Source organism: Mustela erminea, chromosome 13 (assembly GCF_009829155.1).
Source record: "Mustela erminea isolate mMusErm1 chromosome 13, mMusErm1.Pri, whole genome shotgun sequence".
Classification (NCBI taxonomy): Eukaryota; Metazoa; Chordata; class Mammalia; order Carnivora; family Mustelidae; genus Mustela; species Mustela erminea.
Window position 1 is genome coordinate 71,681,597 of NC_045626.1, and position 20,968 is coordinate 71,702,564.

General features: G+C 56.8%; 1 protein-coding gene across 8 annotated transcripts in view; it reads left to right on the forward strand.

Moving 5' to 3' along the window:
• Positions 1-20,968, forward strand: part of TTC28 (tetratricopeptide repeat domain 28) — a 648,175-nt gene that overhangs the window by 613,936 nt on the left and 13,271 nt on the right. For all 8 annotated transcript variants that reach the window (XM_032311632.1, XM_032311633.1, XM_032311635.1 and 5 more), the window contains 3 exons: positions 6,089-6,233; positions 16,665-16,844; positions 18,727-19,447. In XM_032311632.1, coding sequence (XP_032167523.1) covers positions 6,089-6,233; positions 16,665-16,844; positions 18,727-19,447 — 1,046 coding nt within the window. The remainder of the gene's footprint in view (positions 1-6,088; positions 6,234-16,664; positions 16,845-18,726; positions 19,448-20,968) is intronic.

Here is a 20,968-nt window from a genome sequence, read left to right on the forward strand (position 1 = left end):
GCACCCTCAGGAGAAGAGCCCCAGCAAAGCCAGTTCCTCCCTCCATCAGATTTGCCCCTTTACGTTTTCATGCTGTGGCACCTTTCCTCTCTGCTCCCCAGTGCTCTGCCGGGGGCTCCTGCCTCCTCCCCAGATCGGGGAATCCTGTTCACAGTCTGCCAGGATATTCCCTGTGAAGGGCTACTTATCTCTGGGTCCGATGTGAGTAGCGGAAAGCCAAAGCCAGCCCGTCCCTGTGAAGCTCTGGTTCCTCCCGGTGCTTTGGCCACACTAAGCTCTGGGTTGCTGGCTCTTCTCTCCACGTGGCAGAGGCAGGAGGGACAGGATCTCATGGCCTAGTGGCTCTGGCCATCCCTGGTGTGGTCAGGTTTGAGCGGGGCCCCTTTGTAGTCTCTCCCAAGGGAGGGTCCGGCCCCTGCTCCCTTGTTTTCACCTGCTAGTCTGCTCTCCAACTTTGAACATGAAAGCATGAGAACTCAGTGTGTGTGTGGAGGGGTGGGTGCTTAGCATGTGCATCTGTGTGCCCAGTGACCTAACTGCCCCCTCCAACGGAGCCCTGATGGGAGGGGCGACTGGCGTGGCGCCTGCAGTTTGGATGGAGCCTCGTGGTGTCCCCCTCCGCCTCCCTTGGGGCCCCGCTGGTTCACTGGGCAGGAACACACGCCCGGCCCGGACAGCCACGGCTGGGCGGCTGGGCGGCTGGGCCGTGTGCTCTGTGAGCCGGAGCGAGTCTGAGCACCCAGGGTCTTCTGCAGGCCCGTCCCAGTTAGAACTCGCCCTTTTTTGGGAATAGATTTCTTCATCCGTGGAAGGAGATTCATGAGCAGCACAGGCCGCCCAGGCCGCCTGGTGTTTGTCATCATTGCGGAGACATCAACAACGCCCTGATGCGTTTGCCCTCCTCTGTAGCGCTTCACACATCATCTCCGGCCCTGCATTCTGTTCCTGCAGAAGCCGGGCAGCTTCCGCCCTGCTGCCAGGCTCCCTCCTCCCCGGCTCCGGGCTTGCGCCCTCCTCTTCCCCCGCTACCACCCAGACAGCCGTGCAGGGGAGAAAACGAATATTTCTCCAGAAGTAAATTAATAAAAATCATCTGAGGAATGAGCTAATAAAGGCGGTGTGGTGTGAGAAAATCTCTCTGCCGAGAGCTAGGCTGTCAATTAGCCCCGCGGGGTCCCTAGCAATAAATGGACGGGCCTTGAGGAAAGGGGGCCAGTGCCACCTGCTGGCGCTATGCGGTGGTGCAGCTGTGAATCCCGACAGCCGGTCGCTCCCAAAAAGCTGGAAGCAGAGCGGCTCCCAGGAGGGGCTGCCTAGATGTCAGCTCCACCTGTAGGGACCCAGCAGCGGGGCATGTGGGGATCGGAGGCAAGTGCAGGTGGGCAGGTCCTTCAGTGAGTCCTGAAGGAGGGGAGGGGGCACGAAGACCCCTCCCATACCAGGTGGGAGGTCTGCCCGGCTCATACCCTCCTCTTTGGCCTGTACAGGTCCCTTACTCTTTTGGAGCCTTGGTTCGTTATCTGTAAAGGAGGAACAACCACGACTATAGGGCCCTGAGGGGGTGTGGATGCGGCAGACCTGGCGGACATGCGCCCCTCCTGTGGCTCACCCTCCTGCCATGAGGCAGTGTCTGCAGCTGTGTCTGCGCTCCCATTCTGAGAAGTGGAAGGCACCGTTCTCTGTCTTCCAGTCAGATTTCCGAGGCAGAGAGAAGGCAGCCAGGCTGAAAGGTCCCACAGAAGGCACCACGGCGCAGTCAGCAAGCTCCCCCCATGGAGGATCCTTGGCCCACCCGTGGCCGTTCTTTCACAATGTGGTTGCTGCACCAGGAAGGAGGCAGGTGTGCCTTCGAGGACAGCCCAGGGCTCCTCATCCCACACACCGGTTCCCACCCACCACCACTGCCAGCTGGGGCTCAGAGCCCTGCGGGACCTGCTGCCATTTGGCCATGACTCTGATCCTCTCCGCGGTGGTTGTGTCCACAGTGCCCCCTGTCCAGGGCAGGTGATGGCACCTGAAAGCTGCAGGCACACAGGGCGCTTGCGGAGAGGACTGCCAAGCTTCCGGCTCTGGGGGCTGGGGCCGTGGGTCAAAAGAGCCTCAACGGTTTCCTAGCAGTGAGTAGATTTTTAATATATTAAAACTAAAAGAGACCGGGCACCTGGAGGGCTCAGTCAGTTAAGCGTCTGCCTTGGCTCAGGTCATGATCTCGGGGTCCTGGGATGGAGCCCCAGGGAGAGAGCTGCATGGATTAACTGTGACTTCAAATGATGGTTTTGGGTTGTTTGGTTTTCGTTTAAACATGAATGGAGTATTTTGGGGGGGGGCTTTTGTTTTTCACTTGAAAATGGCATCTCGGGCACCTGGGTGACTCAATGGGTTAGAGCCTCTGCTTTCGGCTCGGGTCATGATTCCAGGGTCCTGGGATCGAGCCCCGCATCGGGCTCTCTGCTCAGCGGGGAGCCTGCTTCCCCCCCCCCCCATCTCTCTGCCTGCCTCTCTGCCTACTTGTGATCCCTGTCAAATAAATAAATTAAAAAAACAAACCAAAAAAAAGAAAATGGCATCTCTAGGGATAGGGGTCCTCCCCTGAACAGAAGCACAGATTGGAGGCTTGATCTCTGGGGCTTCCTGGCTGACCAGTGTAAGCCGCCACGTTCTGGGTCCAGGTGTGCCCACCCAGGCGGGGATCAGGGCCTGGGAGCTGTTGCTCCGAAAATGATTCATCCGTGACCCACCAGCACTTGAGAGGGACTAGGGTGAGAGTGTGAGAGATCACGCTCACACGGCATCCAGGGGTGGAAATTAGCAGGGATTGATGATGTAAGCTTGGGCTTGACAGCTGGGGAGAGAACAAGACCAAGGTGCCACAGGCAGGGGGGTTCAGCTGAGACTTGAACAAGGGGCCTAGCCCCTGGCAGGTTTGTGTGACCTGGGGTGCCCAGGTCCTGGTTCTTGAAGAGTCTGCACTGCCTGGAAACAGATGCTCAGAGAGAGTGTCCCGGGAAACCTGCTCGGAGCAAACAGATGTCTTGATCGACTGTGTATTTACCAGCCCTGGTCAAAGGCATCTGATGGTTCTCCATCAGACTGGCCAGGAGTGAGGGTGGGGTGTCACATGGCCTGATCACGGCTGCTCTGCAAAGTCCAGCCCTGGAGACTACTGGGAATGTTCTCAGGGAAGGGTCATTCTCTGACGACCTTCCTCTGATCTTCATCTCAGGGAAGGGTCATTCTCTGACGACCTCCCTCTGATCAGGGAAGGAATTAGCCTGGGGCAGGAGCTTCCTGTTCAGGCAAGCCTGATGTTTAAGGTGGTACCTGGCCTCCCCACAGCACAATCCCAGAGCCCCAGGCCCACCTGGCGTGCTTGTCCCCCACACTCATCACCCCAGGCACTCCAGTCTCTGTCCCCCAACATCTGTGCCTTTCCCCACAGTGTTCTGTCCGCTCAGAATGGCCTCCACTTTGTCCACGGGCACGCTAACTCCAGATGGTGGTGCCCACATCAAAAGCCCCTCTCCCAGAAAGCCCTCTGTTGGCTCTGCCTGACCAGCAGTTGGTCAGCGTCTTGTGACTTTGGTATCCCCACACCTCTACTGGAGCTGCCCACTTTCCTCACAGCCTGGTGCAAGGACCCCACAGGCCTGCCCCATCATGGGCAGGGCCCATATGGAATAGGTTAGTGTTGTAGGGCCCTTTAGATGCCTCTGGAACTTCATGGATTTCAGTCAAAAGACACCATGGCCATGTGTGCTTGTGCTCTGGAATCCTGCCTGTGTTCCCCTCCCTCCTGCCAGGTCTTGATCTCACTCACTGACCCATCAGCTGAGACTCCCGACAACTTTCCGTGCTGGATGTTTTCTCCAATCCTGACGCTTCATGCCTATGGATAGCATTTCTCCTTTGTGCAGGTGCAGAAAGCAAGGTCTGGAGCCCCAGGCTGGGATTTGCACCCAGCAGGTCTGCCCCCAGATACCTCCCCAGCTCCCTGGTTCCCTCCAGACATGTTCCTTCCCAGGCACTGCCTTGGCCACTTCCAGAAACCATGTTTGGGCACCACCCCTGCCAGCATTATGCCCTGCTCAGGCCTCCAGGGAGTACCCTGCCAGTCATGGTGAGCACCTGTGGCCACCACATTGTCTGAGGATGTGGCACTCCCCCTGGACACCTGCAGCTGGATTAATCAGACTCAGGTGCCCCCCGGGGGTTACAAGGCCGCTATCTGGGCAGGCACCTGTCTAGGGGGTGGAAAGGGAGGCGCGTGTGGAGGGGACACTGAGTGGTCCTGTCGCCGCCTCGTCCTACTGACTGTGCGGGTTTTGGGGGCTGTGAGCTCTGTCTGCCGAGGATGAGGGTGCACACAGGCCGTGACAGACACTGCGTGTTCCGCCAGAGCATCTCCTCTGGAGAGCAATTTGGTTCTCTCCTTCAGGGGACCATTGCTCTTTGCGGCGTGTTCTGTGGAATTTAGTGCGCCTCTCAGTGTCACTGCAGGGCGATCTCTGCTTTACTGGCACCGATGGCAAAGATGCGCCGCAGCCCCAGTCGCTTGGAATGACGTGTTTCCTGAGTGGGCGAGACAGAGGCACAGACGTGAGCAGGCTCCCAGGCCTCCAAGTCCTCTGCTCTGCTGCTGAGGGCGCTCCCGGCTTGGCGCGGCATGGCCCTGGAATTGAGGTCAAGGGGGACATTGTTGAGAATGCTGAAAAGAGGCGGGGAAAGCCTGGGGCAGAAACCATACCTTGAAAACACAAATGGTCATGGATCCTGGCCAGGCCCAGGAGGGAAAGCTGCCTTCTGGTCTTTTCTTAGGAAACACTAGAGCTGCCACCACCAGTGACCCAGAGTATTTACCAAAACTTGGAGGTATATCTCATAGACTATCCATTTTTTTCTCCTTATGTGTCCTTAAGGACATAGCAGAGACTCCAAAAATGTACATTGTGTCTAAATCAAGGTTAAGATACCACTGACTGTCCAGCAATGATGCAGAGAATGTCCCCCAAGGCTGTGCTGAGGCCGCAGGACGGGTAGGGGGCAGCCTGGTTTCTTCAGTGGAAATCCACATGTCTCCCTCCTGCTGTCTCTTGTGCTCACCTGTGCCATGTGGCCTCTGGAGGCCCCCAGGGCTGACAGCAGGGCCTGGTAGGTAACCGGTGGTCAGGAAACCTTCTTTCTTTTACTTTTTCCTCCTTTTTTTTTTTTTTTTTTTAAGATTTTATTTGGTTATTTATTTTAGCGAGAGCAAGCAGGGGCCGGGTGGGGGGGGGGATCCCAAGCAAATTTGTCACGAGCAGGAAGCCCGACGTGGGGCTCTATCCCACCACCCTGCCATTATTACCTGAGCTGAAACCAAGAGTGGGATGTGCAACCAACTGAGCCACCCAGGCACCCCAGGAACCACTTTCTAAGGGAATGAATGGTCTTGTCCTGTTTCAGGAGTGTGAAACTCCAAGCTCTTGGGATCGAGAGTGCCATCTGCACTGATTAAACTGCCTGGCAACCCCCGCACAGAAGCCAAAAGCAAAGCCCAAGTCTGCAAGTACCCTCGAGCGGACCCACCATGCGGGAGCTGCAGGGCCGGGGCCTGTAGCTCGCCGGGGCCCAGGCAGTTTCCCGGCCGCTGACCCGAGCCCCGGGCTGGGGCCAGCACACCCCTGGTCTTGTCCATGGCTCCTGCCGAGAGAGCAGTTGGCCTGGGAGCACTGTCCTCCCTGTCCGCTCGGTGGCTGCTGCTGATTCTAATGGTCCTCACGTTTGCCTGCACACAATCGCTTCACACGAGGATGTAATTAAATCCTTTGAACAGCACTTTGGGACATCTGATTATGCAGAAAAACTCCATAGAAATGTAAGCTGTTGTGTGCAGCTGGTTTACCCTGCGGTTTCTGTCAGTGCTCACTGTTCTGTGAAAATTACCTGAAAGGAAGGTGAGGAAGGCGAAGCCGGGAGGGAGGCCGGGCTGGGCCCCGCTGTGCGGCCTCTGACCTGCCTTTTCCAGGGCCCGGAGCGCTGCGGAGTGAGCAGCGCGGCCCCGCCGGCCCCGCGTGGGCCCTGCTGACTCCCCCGGCCCTTCTCTCCCCAGGAGCTGCCAGAGCATGACGAGCTTGGTCAGCAACACCATGTCGCTGATCAAGGACGGGACCTCCTCTCTCCCCAGGAGGCAGAGCTCATTCGCCAGGCCCCCGCTCCGTGCTCTGTACGACCTGCTCATAGCGCCCATGGAAGGGGTAAGTGTCCCCCCGCCCTGGGGCCCAGGGGCTTCTAGGCGTCAGGACTCATCGTTTCCCATTCAGTGCCCACATGTGCCCCTTAGATATAAAATGGGCTCCTGAGACAACCGGGGACACACATCTCTCTCTAGCTTTCCAGTCAGTGTCTGGAAGCGCATTCTTGGCTGGCTGCTTGTAAGGGGGAGACGCCCCAGGTTCAGGCTGCCAGTTTAAAGCCTAGCGTTGCTCCTTTCCAGCCAGACAAATCTGGCCTCAGCTGCGTCAGGGACCTGGTGAGGTGATGCCCTCCTATCTTCTCATCAGACTTTGGGGCCAAGGGAGGCGCAGGGCTAGGCCCATCTCCACAGTTGTCAGAAGGAACCACGCCATCCGTGTGAGCCCCGAGCAGATGGCAAGAGGGGTGTGCATAGCCCTACCTCGTCCTGCTGGGAAGGCCTCCCCATCTCCACCTCTCATTCGAGGCTCTCAGCAGGGCTTTGCTTTCCGCTGAGAACAGATCCCTTGGCCTCTGCCACTGTCAGGAGCCACGGACTCCATTGCAGAGTCTGACGTCAAAGACACCCTTCCAGCTGGGATTTCTCAAGAAGGCTGAGAATGGCTCCTGATGGGTTTCGGGGTCTCTGGACTTTGGATACCATCCTTCAGTCCGGATATGGCGCGCTCAGCGGGGTGGGGGAGACCAAAGGGCTTGTGGGTTTTATGAATCTGAATGGTGAGCCTATCAGATGGCTTCATGGATGACTGTATTAGCTCTGGCTGCTGTTAACAAAACACTGTGAACTGGGCGATTTAGACAACAGACGTTTATTTCTCATGGTTCCGGAAGCTTGAAGTCCGGGGCGAGGGTGCCAGCAGGTTCGGTTGTGGGGCAAAGGCCCTCCTTCTGGCTGCAGACAGCCCCCTTCTCATCGTGTCCTCACATGGTCGTTCTGGCCTTTCCCCCTTCTTGTAAGGGCACTAACTCCATCGTGAGGGGACTGTCCTTGTGGCCTTGTAAACCAAGTTATTCCAAAAGGTCCCACCTCCAAATACCATCCCACTGGGGATTAGGGTTTCAACATATGGATCTGGGGGGATACCAGCATTCAGCCCATAACCCACCCCAAGGAAAGCCCAGAGTGCCGGCAGTCATGGGGGCCTGGCTGTCGGGCGGGGAGGGTGTGATTGACAGGCCTTGGAGAGCAGGCTGCAGGCGTACGCGTCCTAGCAGCTGTCTGCAACCGGGTGGGAGTTTTGTCTCACAGACACTGGGGTGGCCCCTCGGTGGCTCGCTCTTCCGCTTCAGCCAGCTGGCAGAGATGAAGTGTGTCCTCAGAAAACCCTACCTTGACAGCGACGCCTTCGTCCCCTGGAAATATTTGCTTATGCATTTCCCTGGCCGGCCAGCCAAGGATGGGTGTCAGCCAGCCCAGTATTTTTCAGAAGGCTGCCTGCCTGCCAGGCCCTGCAGACTTTCCTCACTCAGGGACCCGGGGGTGGTGAGGAGCCCAGAACTTTGGGGGCTGGCAGTTAGGACTCAAGTCTGACGCTGCCCTTCCCTGGATAGGTGATCTTGGCCAAACAGTTTCTCCTCCTCAAGTCCCTGTGTCCTCATTAGAAAATGAGACGACGCCACGGAGCGTGTCAGGTCCCAGCAGGGCTGGGCTTCGAGGTGTGTGAGGAACGCATGGGACAGCTGCAGCGGCAAGAGGGCCCTGGTGAGAGGGGGCCACTGCGCCCACGTCGCTGCCCCTTCCAGCACTTGAGGGCCTCTGGTCCCGTCAGCACAGAGGTCCAGGCCTGTCTTCTCCTTCCCTGCAACACACCCTGTCCTATCCTTCTTAGGTCTGTTGTCCCCTTGGTGTCCTCTTTTTAACCAAGGGCCAAGGCTGCTGAGAGTGCCCCGGCTCAGAGCATCTCAGAGGCCATGCTAACTTAGCATGATTTATGTGCTGCATCCTGGGGAGAAATACACACCTATACCCTCGCGCTGATTTGTCTTCAGATGGCCGAGCAGACCATTTTGGTGACTTACTCCCACGCTCTGCTCGCCCTGAGCTCCGTTCTGCCCTGATCCCCCAATCAGGTCCTCCGAAGGCTCTTTGGACCCTCCATTCTTTCACTCACTCGGGCCTTCTGGGGTCCTTGGCACTTCCCCTTTGTTGTCCAGGTCCCAGATGACTTGTCCCACGAATGTGGAATAGGCTGGTGGGGCTGGCGAGGGGGGCAGGGAACAGGGGACCAGGCTGGAGACTGGCTGGGACCAGCGTGTCCTTGGAGGCTCAGGTCATGTGGAGTTGGCAAGCTCCTCACCTCTCTGGCCCAGATCGAGTGTCTCCTCCTCTTAGGAGCCTTCCTTGTCCTCTTCTCCCACCGCCCTGTAGCCTTCCTCCACCTCCCTGCTATTGGGTCCCCTCTATGCCCCCATGTCTTTCATGGCACCCACTATCTCGCTGGACTCAGAACTTAGCTGGTGGCATGCCTCCCCTCCTCCCCCTTGCTGCCCACCCCACACTCCCTGAAAGCAAGGATGGTTCCTCATCTCTGTGTCCCCAGGAGCTGGCCCAGGGCCTGGTACATGCTGACACTCAGTGAAGTTTATGGAATGGTCCAAAGCTGGGGGATGGGGAGAGGCAGCCCTCCCTCTCGCCATCCAGTACTTCCTCCGAGGAGAGAAGCTACTGCAGCCTTGAGTTGTCCTTGTTGGAGAGCCTGTGGGGTTATAAAAGCTGCGCTGTGCTTTTCCTCCCTGAGGACTTGCCCCTGTGACTTAAAGAATAAAAATGTGCCTGTGGGAATAGTGCAGCTCGTGCCTAGACACCTGTGTCCCTCCAGGGCTGCTGGGAAGGGGAAGAGTTATAGCCCTAAACAAGTTAGAGCAGGGAAAGAATTCGGGCTTCCTAAGGGGAGCTGCCCAGGGAAGGGAGGGGCCTGGCCACCAGATGGTGCCAGTGCCCCAAAGCCTGTGGTTCGGGACAGATGTACGGGGCACCGTGCCCGCCTTCAGGGGTACAGTCTCATCGTGGAGGGAGCCATGCAGTTGGGAAGCGTATCCTGACTTCTGGAAAGAAGAAGTATTCTCTCTTGTGACCTAGGTGTCCAAATACTGTGAACGAGTGTGGCTGCCTCGCATGAGCCGCAGAGTGAAACCCTGCAAAGGCTGTTAAAGAGCGGAGGTAGCCATCCGCTGTGTTTCAGTAAAGACACCCGACTGACAGTTTCATCTGTTCGTTCCACAAGCAGTTGTTGGCGTGTGTTGGGTCCACACCGTCCTGGAGGCGGAGGAGGCGGCTGAGTATGTGGCTGTCCCGTGTCTGAGGCTCACAGGCCGTGCTCAGGTTGGGTGGGCTGCAGAGAGGAGGAGGCGGCTGGGCCTTCCTCCTGCTGCCTGAGGCCAGCACCCTCACCTGCTCCAGGGGCCACTAGAGGGCGACACGACACCATCCACCTGCCGGCTCCCAGCTCTGTCCGCTGCCAGGCCCAGCCAGACCCTTTTCCACATCTTCAGTGAAAATACAAATCAAAACCGAAAGTCCAAGCTTACGAGTCTCTGACACTTCAAGACTAAAACGATTAGCCTCTTCACATGGGGCTTATAATTATTTGAACAAGTGCCTTTGTGTAGCCCCAGTCCTGTGGCTAAGGGACTAGGTCAGACAGTATGAAAAGTGGAACAGAAGAATATTTTACCGTCGGCTTGCACCAGTATTTGATTTAATTTGGCTTCAGGGAAACACGGTCGTGCCTCTTTCCTGGAAGCATGCCGTCCTTTGCTGTCAGGATGGGGCGAGCCTGCCCAGCTGTCTGCGAGGAGGGCCCAGCCACGTCTGCACGTAACCCGTCAGCAGACATTAAGTCAAGCCCTGTCCAATACCCACAGGAGAAAATGTCACCAAAGAAAAGTTGCAAGGGTTTCATGTGAAAGAGACTGGGACCCTGTGTGCATCCCTGGCATTCATTTTTCATCATTTTAATAGAGCAAAACACAGTAAGCCGTGCCTCTGGGCCCTGTCTATGGTGAAGGGACAGACCTGGACCAGTCTTGTCCCACGGCAGGATCAGTATCACACAGAAGTATGCGCCAGCAGCCATGTTCCAGAAGATGCATCTGATGTGACGGGGTCCCCCAGGGCTGCTCTAGGGGAAGCCGCTTGCTCAGTGAGGTCCCAAAATCACCCCCTCAGTTTGCAGACAGGACTTCACCAAAGCCAGAAGCTGGTCTGATCAAGGAGCCAGATGGAGAGTAGGAAATTGCCTTGGATTTGGGTGACTCATTCTCCAGAGGTCCAGAGTTTGGAACCTTTCAGCGTCACTGGAGTTTGGTCTCATTCTAGTTATAGTCCCATCTTTGCCATTATTTCCATTTATTGAAATTCCCTGTTTCCTACATCTACAGTCATAAAACTGCAGGACAGCTAGCAAGAGTGAATGACCTTGATCATGAGGAGGAGTATTTCTCGGCCACCTCTGCTCTGGATTAAGGTCACTGCCTGTTTATGTGGATGCGTCTGTTTCAGGACCCCCAGAAACTTACTTAAAACTTGCTGTTCAAGTTGGTTAGGTTGGTAAACTGCTTCCTAAACACTGGGGCTCTGGGAATTCACCCCAGACCTCTCATCTACACATGCAAGGCAGGGGCAGAGCTCAGCTCTGACTGGGGCCTGCCCTTAATTTCAGCTCTGGGGGAAAGGATTCTTGCAAAATCAAGTAGCCTGATAAACCAGCTCACCCCAGAACAGATGCCTCTGGAAACAAGACGGCCCATCTAGGTGCCCGTTTTCCAAATGGATGGAACGTTTGGACATAGTCAGGGAATAATTGTCCCCAGAAACAATCTGCCCTGCACTCCAGACTATGGAGCAGAGGCCGAGGCCCTCGAGACTGGCCTGCTCAGGGCTCAGGGCATGCTCGGGGCTGGCAGCCCCGCCACCAGCCCGTCTAATTGATTTCTGAGTGAGACATCTGTTGTGATATTCAAATAAGGACACACATCACCCAAGAACAGCATTTCCAGAACCAATTAGGACAAGGAAATATGGAGGCGAGAAGCTGCCTGGAAAGTTGAAACTGGTGTTGAGAGGGGCCCGATGGGCGAGCGGCCTCCCGGGAGGGGAACATTCCCCTCTGGGTGAGCGCTGTTGGGCTGTGGCTCTGCTCTGGTGGATGTGCAACAGCAGCCGTCTCAGCCCCACCCTGAAGATGCCTGTCCATGGGAGTGCGCGGGCTCATTTTCCCACGGCAGCCAAGAATGAGAGGTCAGCTGTCGGCCGGAGGTCCATGGCCAGTCCCTCTGGCTGGTGTGGCTGGTGTACCTGGAGTTCTGGTATGCCTGGACATTGGTGGCAGGCAGACCCCTCTGGCTCGGGCTGGCCGTTCGTCACGTTCCTCCAGTTCCCGAATTCCAAACCCCTCCCCTCCATTGGTTCTTCCGGCAAACCAGCGATTTGTTGTTGGGGCAGCCAAAGAATCTCGTCGAGTGCATTGACCTTGACTCTTGCATTTCTGGTTGTATTACAGGGTCTGTGGTCTCTGTGGGTTTTAGTTGTGGTTTGAGGGTTACTCCCCACGGTGACACTTGCTGCAGCTCTCTACATCCACCTGTGATGCCAAGATCTCCCGGAAACATCACAGAAAAGGTTTCTATATTTTTAAAAGTTCTGTTTGACCAGTTCACTCAATCAAAAATGTGAGTCCGGGAAAAAAACCCAGGCCTGTAAGCCAGCTCTGCAGTAGCCAGATGCCTGCCAGTTCTTGCTTCTGTAATCCTTGTGGGGTCTATTTGATCCCAAATCTAATCTGCCTGGAAACTCCTGAACCCAGGAGTTTTCTGTCGCTCCCCCATCATGCTCCCGGATGTTTATTACCCTGGCCTGTGATGCTGTGACACAGCAAGTGGCTTCCCATGTCCTCCAGTGAAAACGAAGCTCACTGCACGGGGAGGGTGCAGACTGATCCCTTGAACCATGGTGACCTCCATGAGCATGTAGCTCTTAAACCAGAAGCCAGGACACGTGCAACGTCAAGTGCTGGTATCAGTGCTTTTGAACGGATCAGTGTTGCTGGTCACCATGCGTCTGTATAGGGCCCCGCTGAAGAAATGGTGATTACATCCAAAATTTCCACCAACCATATATTCAGGATCTGTGGCAGTTGCCTCGGAGAACTGCAGACTCAGAAAGTGGACTTCAGGGTCACTGTCGGGTGGCTGACCCCACAGGTGTCAGGTGTCACGGGCACTCAGTAAACAGCTAGTGGATGATGGTGACAGTGACACGAGGAAGGGATGGATGGTGGTGACGTTGGTCTGTCAAGGTTCCTGGGTCAAAGTTTGGAGCTGGATGCTCCAGAGGGGCCCCTTACATGTTTTAGCTCCGTGCATGTTTATAAACACCAGAGGGAAAGGGGGTGAGTTATATTGGAAATTGAGGCCCAGGAAAAAATAACAGTGTGGTTGAGCTTTGAACACCATGGGTCCTATGTAATGTGGGGTGCCCGTCTTTGGTGCAGTGAAATATCCAAATGGAACTTCTGACTCCCTCAAAACTTAACTACTAATAGCCTACTATTGCTTGGAAGGCTTATCAGTAACAAGGAATTGATTAACCTAGATTTTATAGGTCACATGCATTATATACTGTAATCCTACAACAAAGAAGCTAGAGAAAAGAAAATGGCATTAAGAAAATCTCAGGAAGAGAAAATACACTTACAGCCCTGTCCTGTGTGTGTTGAAAAGAGCCCACGTGTAAGGGGACCCATGCCATTCAAATCCGTGATGCTCAAGGGTCAGCTATAAAAATTATAGGGCCTATGTTGACCATATTTCAAGAACCTACAGACAGTCGTGAGTTCACATTTGACTAGTATGTCCCAACTGCCCACTGGCTGCCAGGCCCCATGGCACCGCGGCCCGCTTTGACCCATGTGAGGTCATGGATGTGCATGCTGTAGTTCTCAGGCGGGAGACCAAAAACACAGTAGATCAACCAGGGGACGTTTGATAGACTTATTCCCTGTAGCCAAAGACTAGCAGTCAGCTTGAAGGAAACTGTGGTTTTCTCAGGCTGAGGAAGTTTACCCAGGAAAGGATGGACCCCGGGAAAGGTATGTGGTTCGGCCCACTGGCTAGCAGAGATGTTGGCTGGTTTGGCCGGGCTGGAGCTGGTCTCGAGTTGCTGGTGAGCAAAGGCCGCCCTCCGCAGGGGGCAGGAGGACAGACATCTGCTTCCAGTGGCAAGGGTGTGCAGAGAGAGTCCAGGCACCTGCTGGGCAGGCGGCCTGCTGAGAGCACGGGTGGCACGGGCCAGGGTTGTCGTGTGGAAAGGACCGAGGGAAGGGTATCAGCAGGGTCACAGACGGGCACAGTCTGGGCTCTGCTGTGTGTCTCCATGCACACACACCGCTGACTTGGGCCAGCAGGAAATCCTCTACCCTTGGCATCACCCCTCTGCGCCCTCCACTGAGGAAGCTCAGCACAAAGCTCCCTCTACAGGAGACCCAGCTGCAGGAATCTAGTCACTGGGCAGGTGCTGATGGGGCAGCAGGAGGGTGCTGAGGGTCTGTAAAGTGACAATAGCTGTCCACACCCACCAGCAGGTGCCCACTGCCCGCCCTGGCTAAAGGAATAGCCCTCCCCCTCTGTCAAGACTGGGCTTAGCCCAAGTCCCCTCGCTCCCAGGCCTCCCTGCTGGGGCACTCCGTGACCCCAATTCCATCCTGGGCCTGGAACACCCTGAAACAGGCAGGGTCACCAGGGGAATAGACAGGTTTCAGCACCCCTGCCCTTGATGTCTTGGTCTCCTTCAAAAGATCCATTTCTAGAAACTTCAGAGGTCAGAAAGTCCGAGTCTTTGCTGGAATTTTTTGGGCTCTGTTAGTTGCTGGTGTGGGGCTGATGCTGAGCCCTTTTATCTCTCAAACCCAGGACTTAAGAAGCCAGCAAATACCCTTTCTAGACTGACAGGTGGAGGCGCAGAGAAGCCTTTCCCTGAATTGTCTTTCCTTTTCTATCTAAAGGATGATATGTAATTTGGATAGAGACATCACTTTATTTTCCATTTTCAAGTTCACATTGGATTATAGCTGATCTTTCAGAACAAGGACAATGCTCATGTATCCTGGAGGCAGAATTCAGAAGACCGTTCCCGGGCCATCTTTTCCAACAGGTTCAATCCGTTTTCCTGCCGTCTTTTAACTGAAGCTGTCAGTCTGTTGTGCAGCCTGTCGACCCGCAGGCCAGGGTTGCTGGCGCTCGCCTCCTTCCTGCCCAGACAGGGGTCCCATGTGGGGCTCTCACCCAGGGTCATGTGCGGGAGCCAGCCCAGCCCTAGCCACAAGCCTCCATTCCGGGAGGATCCAGACCTCTGAATTGGGGTTACTCTGTTCATTCAGAGCAAACTCTCCCCATCTCCAGGCTAGAATTCCAAGAGCCTCCCCTCCCCTCACCACTGAGGTCACTCTTTACCAAGTCCCGGCAAGTCTCCCTTCTCTCCCTGGGTCTCTCGCTGTCTGAATCAGCATGCACAGCCCCATCACGCACTGCCCCTTCTCCTGTGGTGCAGGCTGCCTCCAGACACTTCCCTGGAGGTTCGTCCATGGAGAATGTGCATGGCAGGTGCTTAGAGCCTGGGGGAGCCACGCTTCCCTGTCTGAACTTGGGCAGGGTCCTCCACAGTCTGGCTTCCGGGTCTCTCCCCAGACTTGCTCTCTGTTTACTGCCCCCACCCCCGCACCGCCCTGGGCCTCTTCTGCCCAGGCCAGCACCACATGGACTGCCCCCCAGAGAGGTCAGAATTCCTTGTCAGAGAAGACACCATGTGGCCTGCAGGGACAGGACCTCACCTGTCTTTAGGCTGATGCCCCAGATAAGGTCTTGCAGGCAGAGCATGCAGAGTGCCTACAAAGACCCTACCAGCAGCACCTCTATGGGCGGCTTCTAGGTCCCAGTCACAACCCTACCCTGCCTGACACTGCCCTGCTGGCCTTCAGTTCACATGCATGCATGCTTTTGTGACTGGGGACTTGCCCGAGAGTGGCGTGTGTCCCAGGGAAATCAGTGACCTGTGGGGTGGCACCTGACAGAGACTTACCGGGGTTTGGGCCCTGGCAGAGGGGTCCAGGGGAGGCCTGTGAGGGTGGGGCTGTCATCTTGTCCCACAAATGCCTGGTGACCCTGGATCAGCCGGGGGTGGGTCTGGTATTGCACACGGCAGATGGCCTGAGTCCCCGCATTGCCCGCATGTCGGGGGGACAGCCCTCGCTGAGCTGGGAGTGGTCGTCACTGTCCCAGCTGTGACCCACCACCGAGGTCAGGGCCCCATCGCCCAGCTCCTCTGGCCCACCTTCCAGGTCTGCTTGGCACAGACCAGAGTGGCTCCCCAGGGCCGGGGGCAGGGAGGGCCTCGGTGTGGCCATGGTGGGGGCTCCCCCCAGGCCCAGGAGCTGACTGCAGGTCCCCCGTCTGCCTCACCTCCCTGTGCCAATCCAGAAATCCGCAGCAAGCAGTGTGACATACCCCACTTCCTCCTTCCTGGGTCGTACAATGATTCTTTTACCCCCTTCTCGGTAAATAGCTCTTAAAGCAGACAACCAGCAAATTGGCCTGTTTTTATTTCTGATTTCTTTAGATGCATTCACAATTTTTTTTTTTTTTTTTTAAAGAAAAAGCCAAAGGGGGGTTGTAGAGACTGACGGGCCCGCCAGGCATGTGTCACTTTGGGTTAGCGGAGTGCCATGTGCCAGCCTCAGCCCAGCACCCGGGGCAGCAGTCAGGCGGATCAGGCATGCACCCTCACTCCCGCCGAGCACAGCGGCGCCCTGGTGGGCACTGCGCCCAGTCAGCCAGAAGGGGCTGGGGGGACAGGAGCCCAGCCGTGACCACCCCTAGAGCCGGAGCTGAGCCTGCGCTCTGCAGCAGGCTCTGGGTGGCATCTCCTCATGCAGCAGCAACATCCGATTGATCTTTCCTGTTCGGCCTGAGCCCAGTCTGGGGGTCACAGTGTCACTGCCTCTCGTGAGAAGAGTCACACCTACATTGCTCTTAGGGTTTCTGGACAGTGTAGCATCCCCTGGCCTGGCCCTCCGGGGGTCACCATGACTCACAAGGCTTTTTCTGGGACAACTCCTTGCCTCCTATAGACCTACTGGGGCCAGTCCTTGTCTTTGTGGGACATCCCTGTCCTTGACAGGTGACCCGGTCTCTCCCCTTGCCGTGCAGACTTAGACTGGCCCCCAACCTCCTTTACTGCAGGGTCCATGAGACAGGAGGAAGCCCCCACTCGGTGATGCTCCCCTGGGCAGCGCCCTAAGCCACCACCCAATCTCCCCACGTGGGCGCTGTGGGCCTGCCAGGTGCTTCTCGGGTGCATGTGGTTTGCGGCCCAGTAGGCCCCATGCGGGCAGGCCGTCGCCTGCTGGGCCCTGACTCAGGCGCCCCGTGCCTCCCCGCAGGGCCTGATGCACTCCAGCGGCCCCGTGGGCCGGCACCGGCAGCTGGTCCTGGTTCTGGAGGGGGAGCTCTACCTCATCCCCTTCGCCCTCCTGAAGGGAAGCTCCTCCAACGAGTACCTGTACGAGCGCTTCGCCCTCATCGCCGTCCCCTCCATCCGCTCCCTCAGCCCACAGTCCAAGGTAAGCCTCGTGCTGGTGGCGGGTGCCTAGCTGTGGGGTTCTGGAGGACGGCCTTCCCGGCCAGACTGGGCTGCGGGGGGGCAGCCTGTGATCTCTTCCCAAGGTTCCCTCAGCAGTTTGCAGCCAGGGAGGCTGTCTTTGGAGTAGATCTGTCTGTCTCTCTGTCTGAAGGTGGGAGGAGAGCCCCCTGGCCTCCAGACTCATCTCTGCTATCTCCAGAAGCCACAGTCTGTCCTTTCTCTCAGAACGTCTTTGCCGTGACATCAGAACTGTGAGCTCCTCAGGGGACTGGGTCAGGCTCCAGGCCAGTCCAGGTCTCTGAGGAAGCTGCTTTCCCCAGGTGCCCACCACCCTCATGCTGTCCACTGACGGCGCCGGCTGTGCCCAGCAGAGGGGCCGCAGGCAAGAATGGCAGACACATGAGAAAAGGGTCCCACGGGCCAATGAAGGAACTGAACACAAATGAGGGGGCTTTCAGGGGACAGATTTTTGGGTCTCATTCAGCAGAAGCGTCAGTGTGAGCAGAAATGTCTGTGAAAATCAAGAGGGCGACAGTGGACTGTCCACAGAATCCGAGGTCTCACCCACGAACCCCCCTTGGCGTGCCCACCCAATCAGAGAGCCTTCCAACCAACCCCTTCTCAAACTCCTTCAGACCCTCATGGACCCCGATTTGCCGGGCGTGCACTTGTGGCTGCCTCGGCCGTCCTGCTCCGTCTTCGAACTTGAACATGCCCTCAGAGACCAGCAGACCAGGAGCAGAGCTGGGTCAGACAGAGCTCCTCCCAGTGGGAGAAAGTGGCTCATTCAGGAATGCGAACCCTGGGCCCTGGGCGTGGGCGGTCCCTATGGGACCTGCCGTGGCTTCTGCTGACCATGATCAGTGACATGGCTCAAACCTGGCCCGCATCTGTCTCACAGAGTTTTGGAAATCTTAGATCTGTTTTCTGTGACTGAACAGTAACTTTCTCATGGGACAGAACCAGTTCAAAGTGAAAGAAATGCTTTTCTCGAGTTTTTGGCGTGTCCGGGGCTGACTGAATGGCCTCATCGGACGCTGTCTGGCTCAGAGCGCTGTTTGTTGCACCTGCTGCCAGAAGCACCCAGGAGGTCAGAGATGGCCCGTGTTTCGAGCGCTTCATGGTGACAACAGTAAGTTGGCTGTTTGCCAGGCTAGCCAGGGAGTGGAAGAGCCCCGTCTCTGGACAGATGCCCAGCAGGCGCTTCTCCTACCCGCGGTGTGAGGCAGCACCACTATGGAGCCATCAGGTTATTTTGAAATAATTTGATACTTAATATTTCCCAAGAAGCATCAAAAGACCTCGTTGGGGGAAAATCAGAACTTTCCTGGACTCCTCTATGCAGATTTTATAATCCAGTGTTTTCTTTCTTTGGCAGCACATGAGGAGATGACAAGTATAATCTTTTCAGCACATGGTGGCTGTACCGGGCGGAGGTTAGCCCTGTCGCCACTGAGATTGACTTGCTTTTTGTCAACCTTCAGAGCCCTGGCTCATCAGGAGTAGGTCTCCCCCGTTTCGGGGCCCAGAGGGAGGTCTGTGGGAGTGAAGCGCGTGGGGCAGTCCAGCACCCTCCACCCTTGCCTCCAGCCGCAGCGCCCCTCAGGACTTGACAGATGGGAAGGGCTCTTCCTGAGATCCAGTCCTGATTTTCCAGAGCTCTGCAGCGCAGCTGTGGTTCTCAGTAGGATGAGCAGCTGGGCGCCAACGGTGTTGAGCGTTAGAGTGAACGAGATTATTGGGAGCACAGGTGTAGCCGAGGGGATGGAGCCCGGTGCTCACGGGAAGCCCGAGGCTCAGCCGGCTAGCCTGGCCCCTGTCTGATGGGCGGGGTGGTCTGCTTCTCTGTCTTCCCCTCCTAGTCTCACCTGAGGAAGAACCCACCCACGTACTCCAGCTCCACGTCCATGGCGGCTGTTGTCGGCAACCCCAAGCTGCCGTCGGCGGTGATGGACAGGTGGCTGTGGGGGCCCATGCCATCGGCCGAGGAGGAGGCGTACATGGTGTCAGAGCTGCTGGGCTGTCAGCCTCTGGTGGGCAACGTGGCCACCAAAGAACGGGTCATGAGCGCCCTGACCCAGGCCGAGTGTGTCCACTTTGCCACCCACATCTCGTGGAAACTGTCGGCCTTGGTCCTCACTCCCAGCGCCGACAGTAACCCTGGCGGCAGCAAGAGCTCCTTTGGCCACCCCTACACGATCCCCGAGTCCCTGCGGGTGCAGGACGACGCCAGCGACGGGGAGAGCATCTCGGACTGCCCGCCCCTGCAGGAGCTGCTGCTCACGGCCGCCGACGTCCTGGACCTGCGGCTTCCCGTGAAGCTGGTGGTCCTCGGCTCCTCGCAGGAGTCCAACAGCAAGGTCACGGCTGACGGAGTCATCGCGCTGACACGGGCCTTCCTGGCTGCCGGCGCACAGTGTGTTCTTGTGTCTCTGTGGCCTGTGCCTGTGGCGGCTTCCAAGATGTTTCTCCACGCCTTCTACTCATCCCTGCTCAATGGCCTGAAAGCCAGCGCCGCCCTGGGGGAGGCCATGAAGGTGGTGCAGAGCAGCAAGGCCTTCTCACACCCCTCCAACTGGGCAGGTAGGAGCATGGACCGCTGGCTGGTGCCTGTCAGGGGTGCCCAGAGCTGGGTACTCACAGCCTCCCAGGTTGGGGAGGGGAGGATGGGGCACTGGGGAGAGGCTGCGTGGGGCGGTGCTGGCAGAGGGCCTTGTTTGCTGAGACCCTCGCCTTCTGCCAAAACAGTCATTTGTCACTGAGGTATTAGTCTTTTTTTTTTAAAAGATTTTATTTATTTATTTGATAGAGAAAGAATATGAGTAGGGGGAGGGGCAGAGGGAGAAAGAATCTCAGATTCCCCACTGAATGCGGAGCCCGACACAGGGCTTGATCTCAGGACCCTAAGATCATGAGCTGAGCTGAAATCAAGAGTCGGACGCTCAACTGACTACGCCACCCAGGCACCCCTAAAGTCATCTTTTTTTTTGACTAGGGAGCAGCAGAACAGCCTGCCATCGGGGTGTGAGCATAGACTTCGGGGACAAGGGTGTGCTGGTTGATGCATTTTATGGTGCCCTCCTGTGAAGTGCCAGGATGGTGACAAAGAGCCATGTGGTAGAAAGTCCCAGGTTTGGTCATCGGAACACTTGGGTTTGACCTAGTTCCATGTCCTGGGTCTGTGACCTGAGACCAGCTACTTACCCTTTCTGAAGGGAGGTGAAGAGAGAATGTTCTCTGTGATGTCTGGTCATGGGAGGTGGAGAAGGCGTGACCTGTGGAGCTTCCCATGGCAGAAGCTGTCCCATCAGGCCGCCAACCCAGACTCCAGCCAGGGCCCTTTTGCTGACACAGCCCACAGTCCTTCTGTCCATGCTGTCCCTCAGGACTGGCTCCTGTCCCTCCCCAGGATGCTCCAGAGCAAAGATGAAGTCCCATCAATGCTGTGGCCATGGGACTGACCCACAAACACGGTGTCTTAAACCTCGAGCAACGGAGGAACGCCCAAAGCACTGTTCTCAAACATTTGTATTTTGTTATGAGCCACATATCATTTAAAAACTGGGGACAAATGACTTCTACCTTCCCCTTCCTCTCAAAATGAACCCGGTGGGCAGGTGCACTGTGCCGGCGCCATTTCACTCTGGTGGGCCATGGAAACGTGTTTGCTTCACAAACAGCACAGCTGTGGTGTTTGCCAGACACGTGTTCGAACGAAACAACAGAATCTGGCTGGGGGCGGCGCATGGCCGCGAAGGGAGGACAGGGCAGGGTGGGCGGGCGTGGAGGCCTGTGTCCGGCCCTGCCGCCCCGTCACTGAACTCCCACTGCCAGGAGATGAGATGCAGGAATTGAAGGTGGTGGTGGAGGCTCCATGATCACAGCCCCACGCGCTGTCTGTTCCCGGTGCGCCCCAGGGCCGTAGTGCTGGCCTGGGGGGAGCCTGGCCTCTGAGCTTGATTCTTCCTCCCCAAGGGACTCTGGCCCCTCTCTGTGGGCCAGAGTGTGTGCCCTGTCTTCTCAACGTGTAGGGATGTGGTATATTTGTCCTGTCTGAGTGACAGATGGCATACAAGTCGCGGCTTAGCGTGGGAAGCTGGTGTT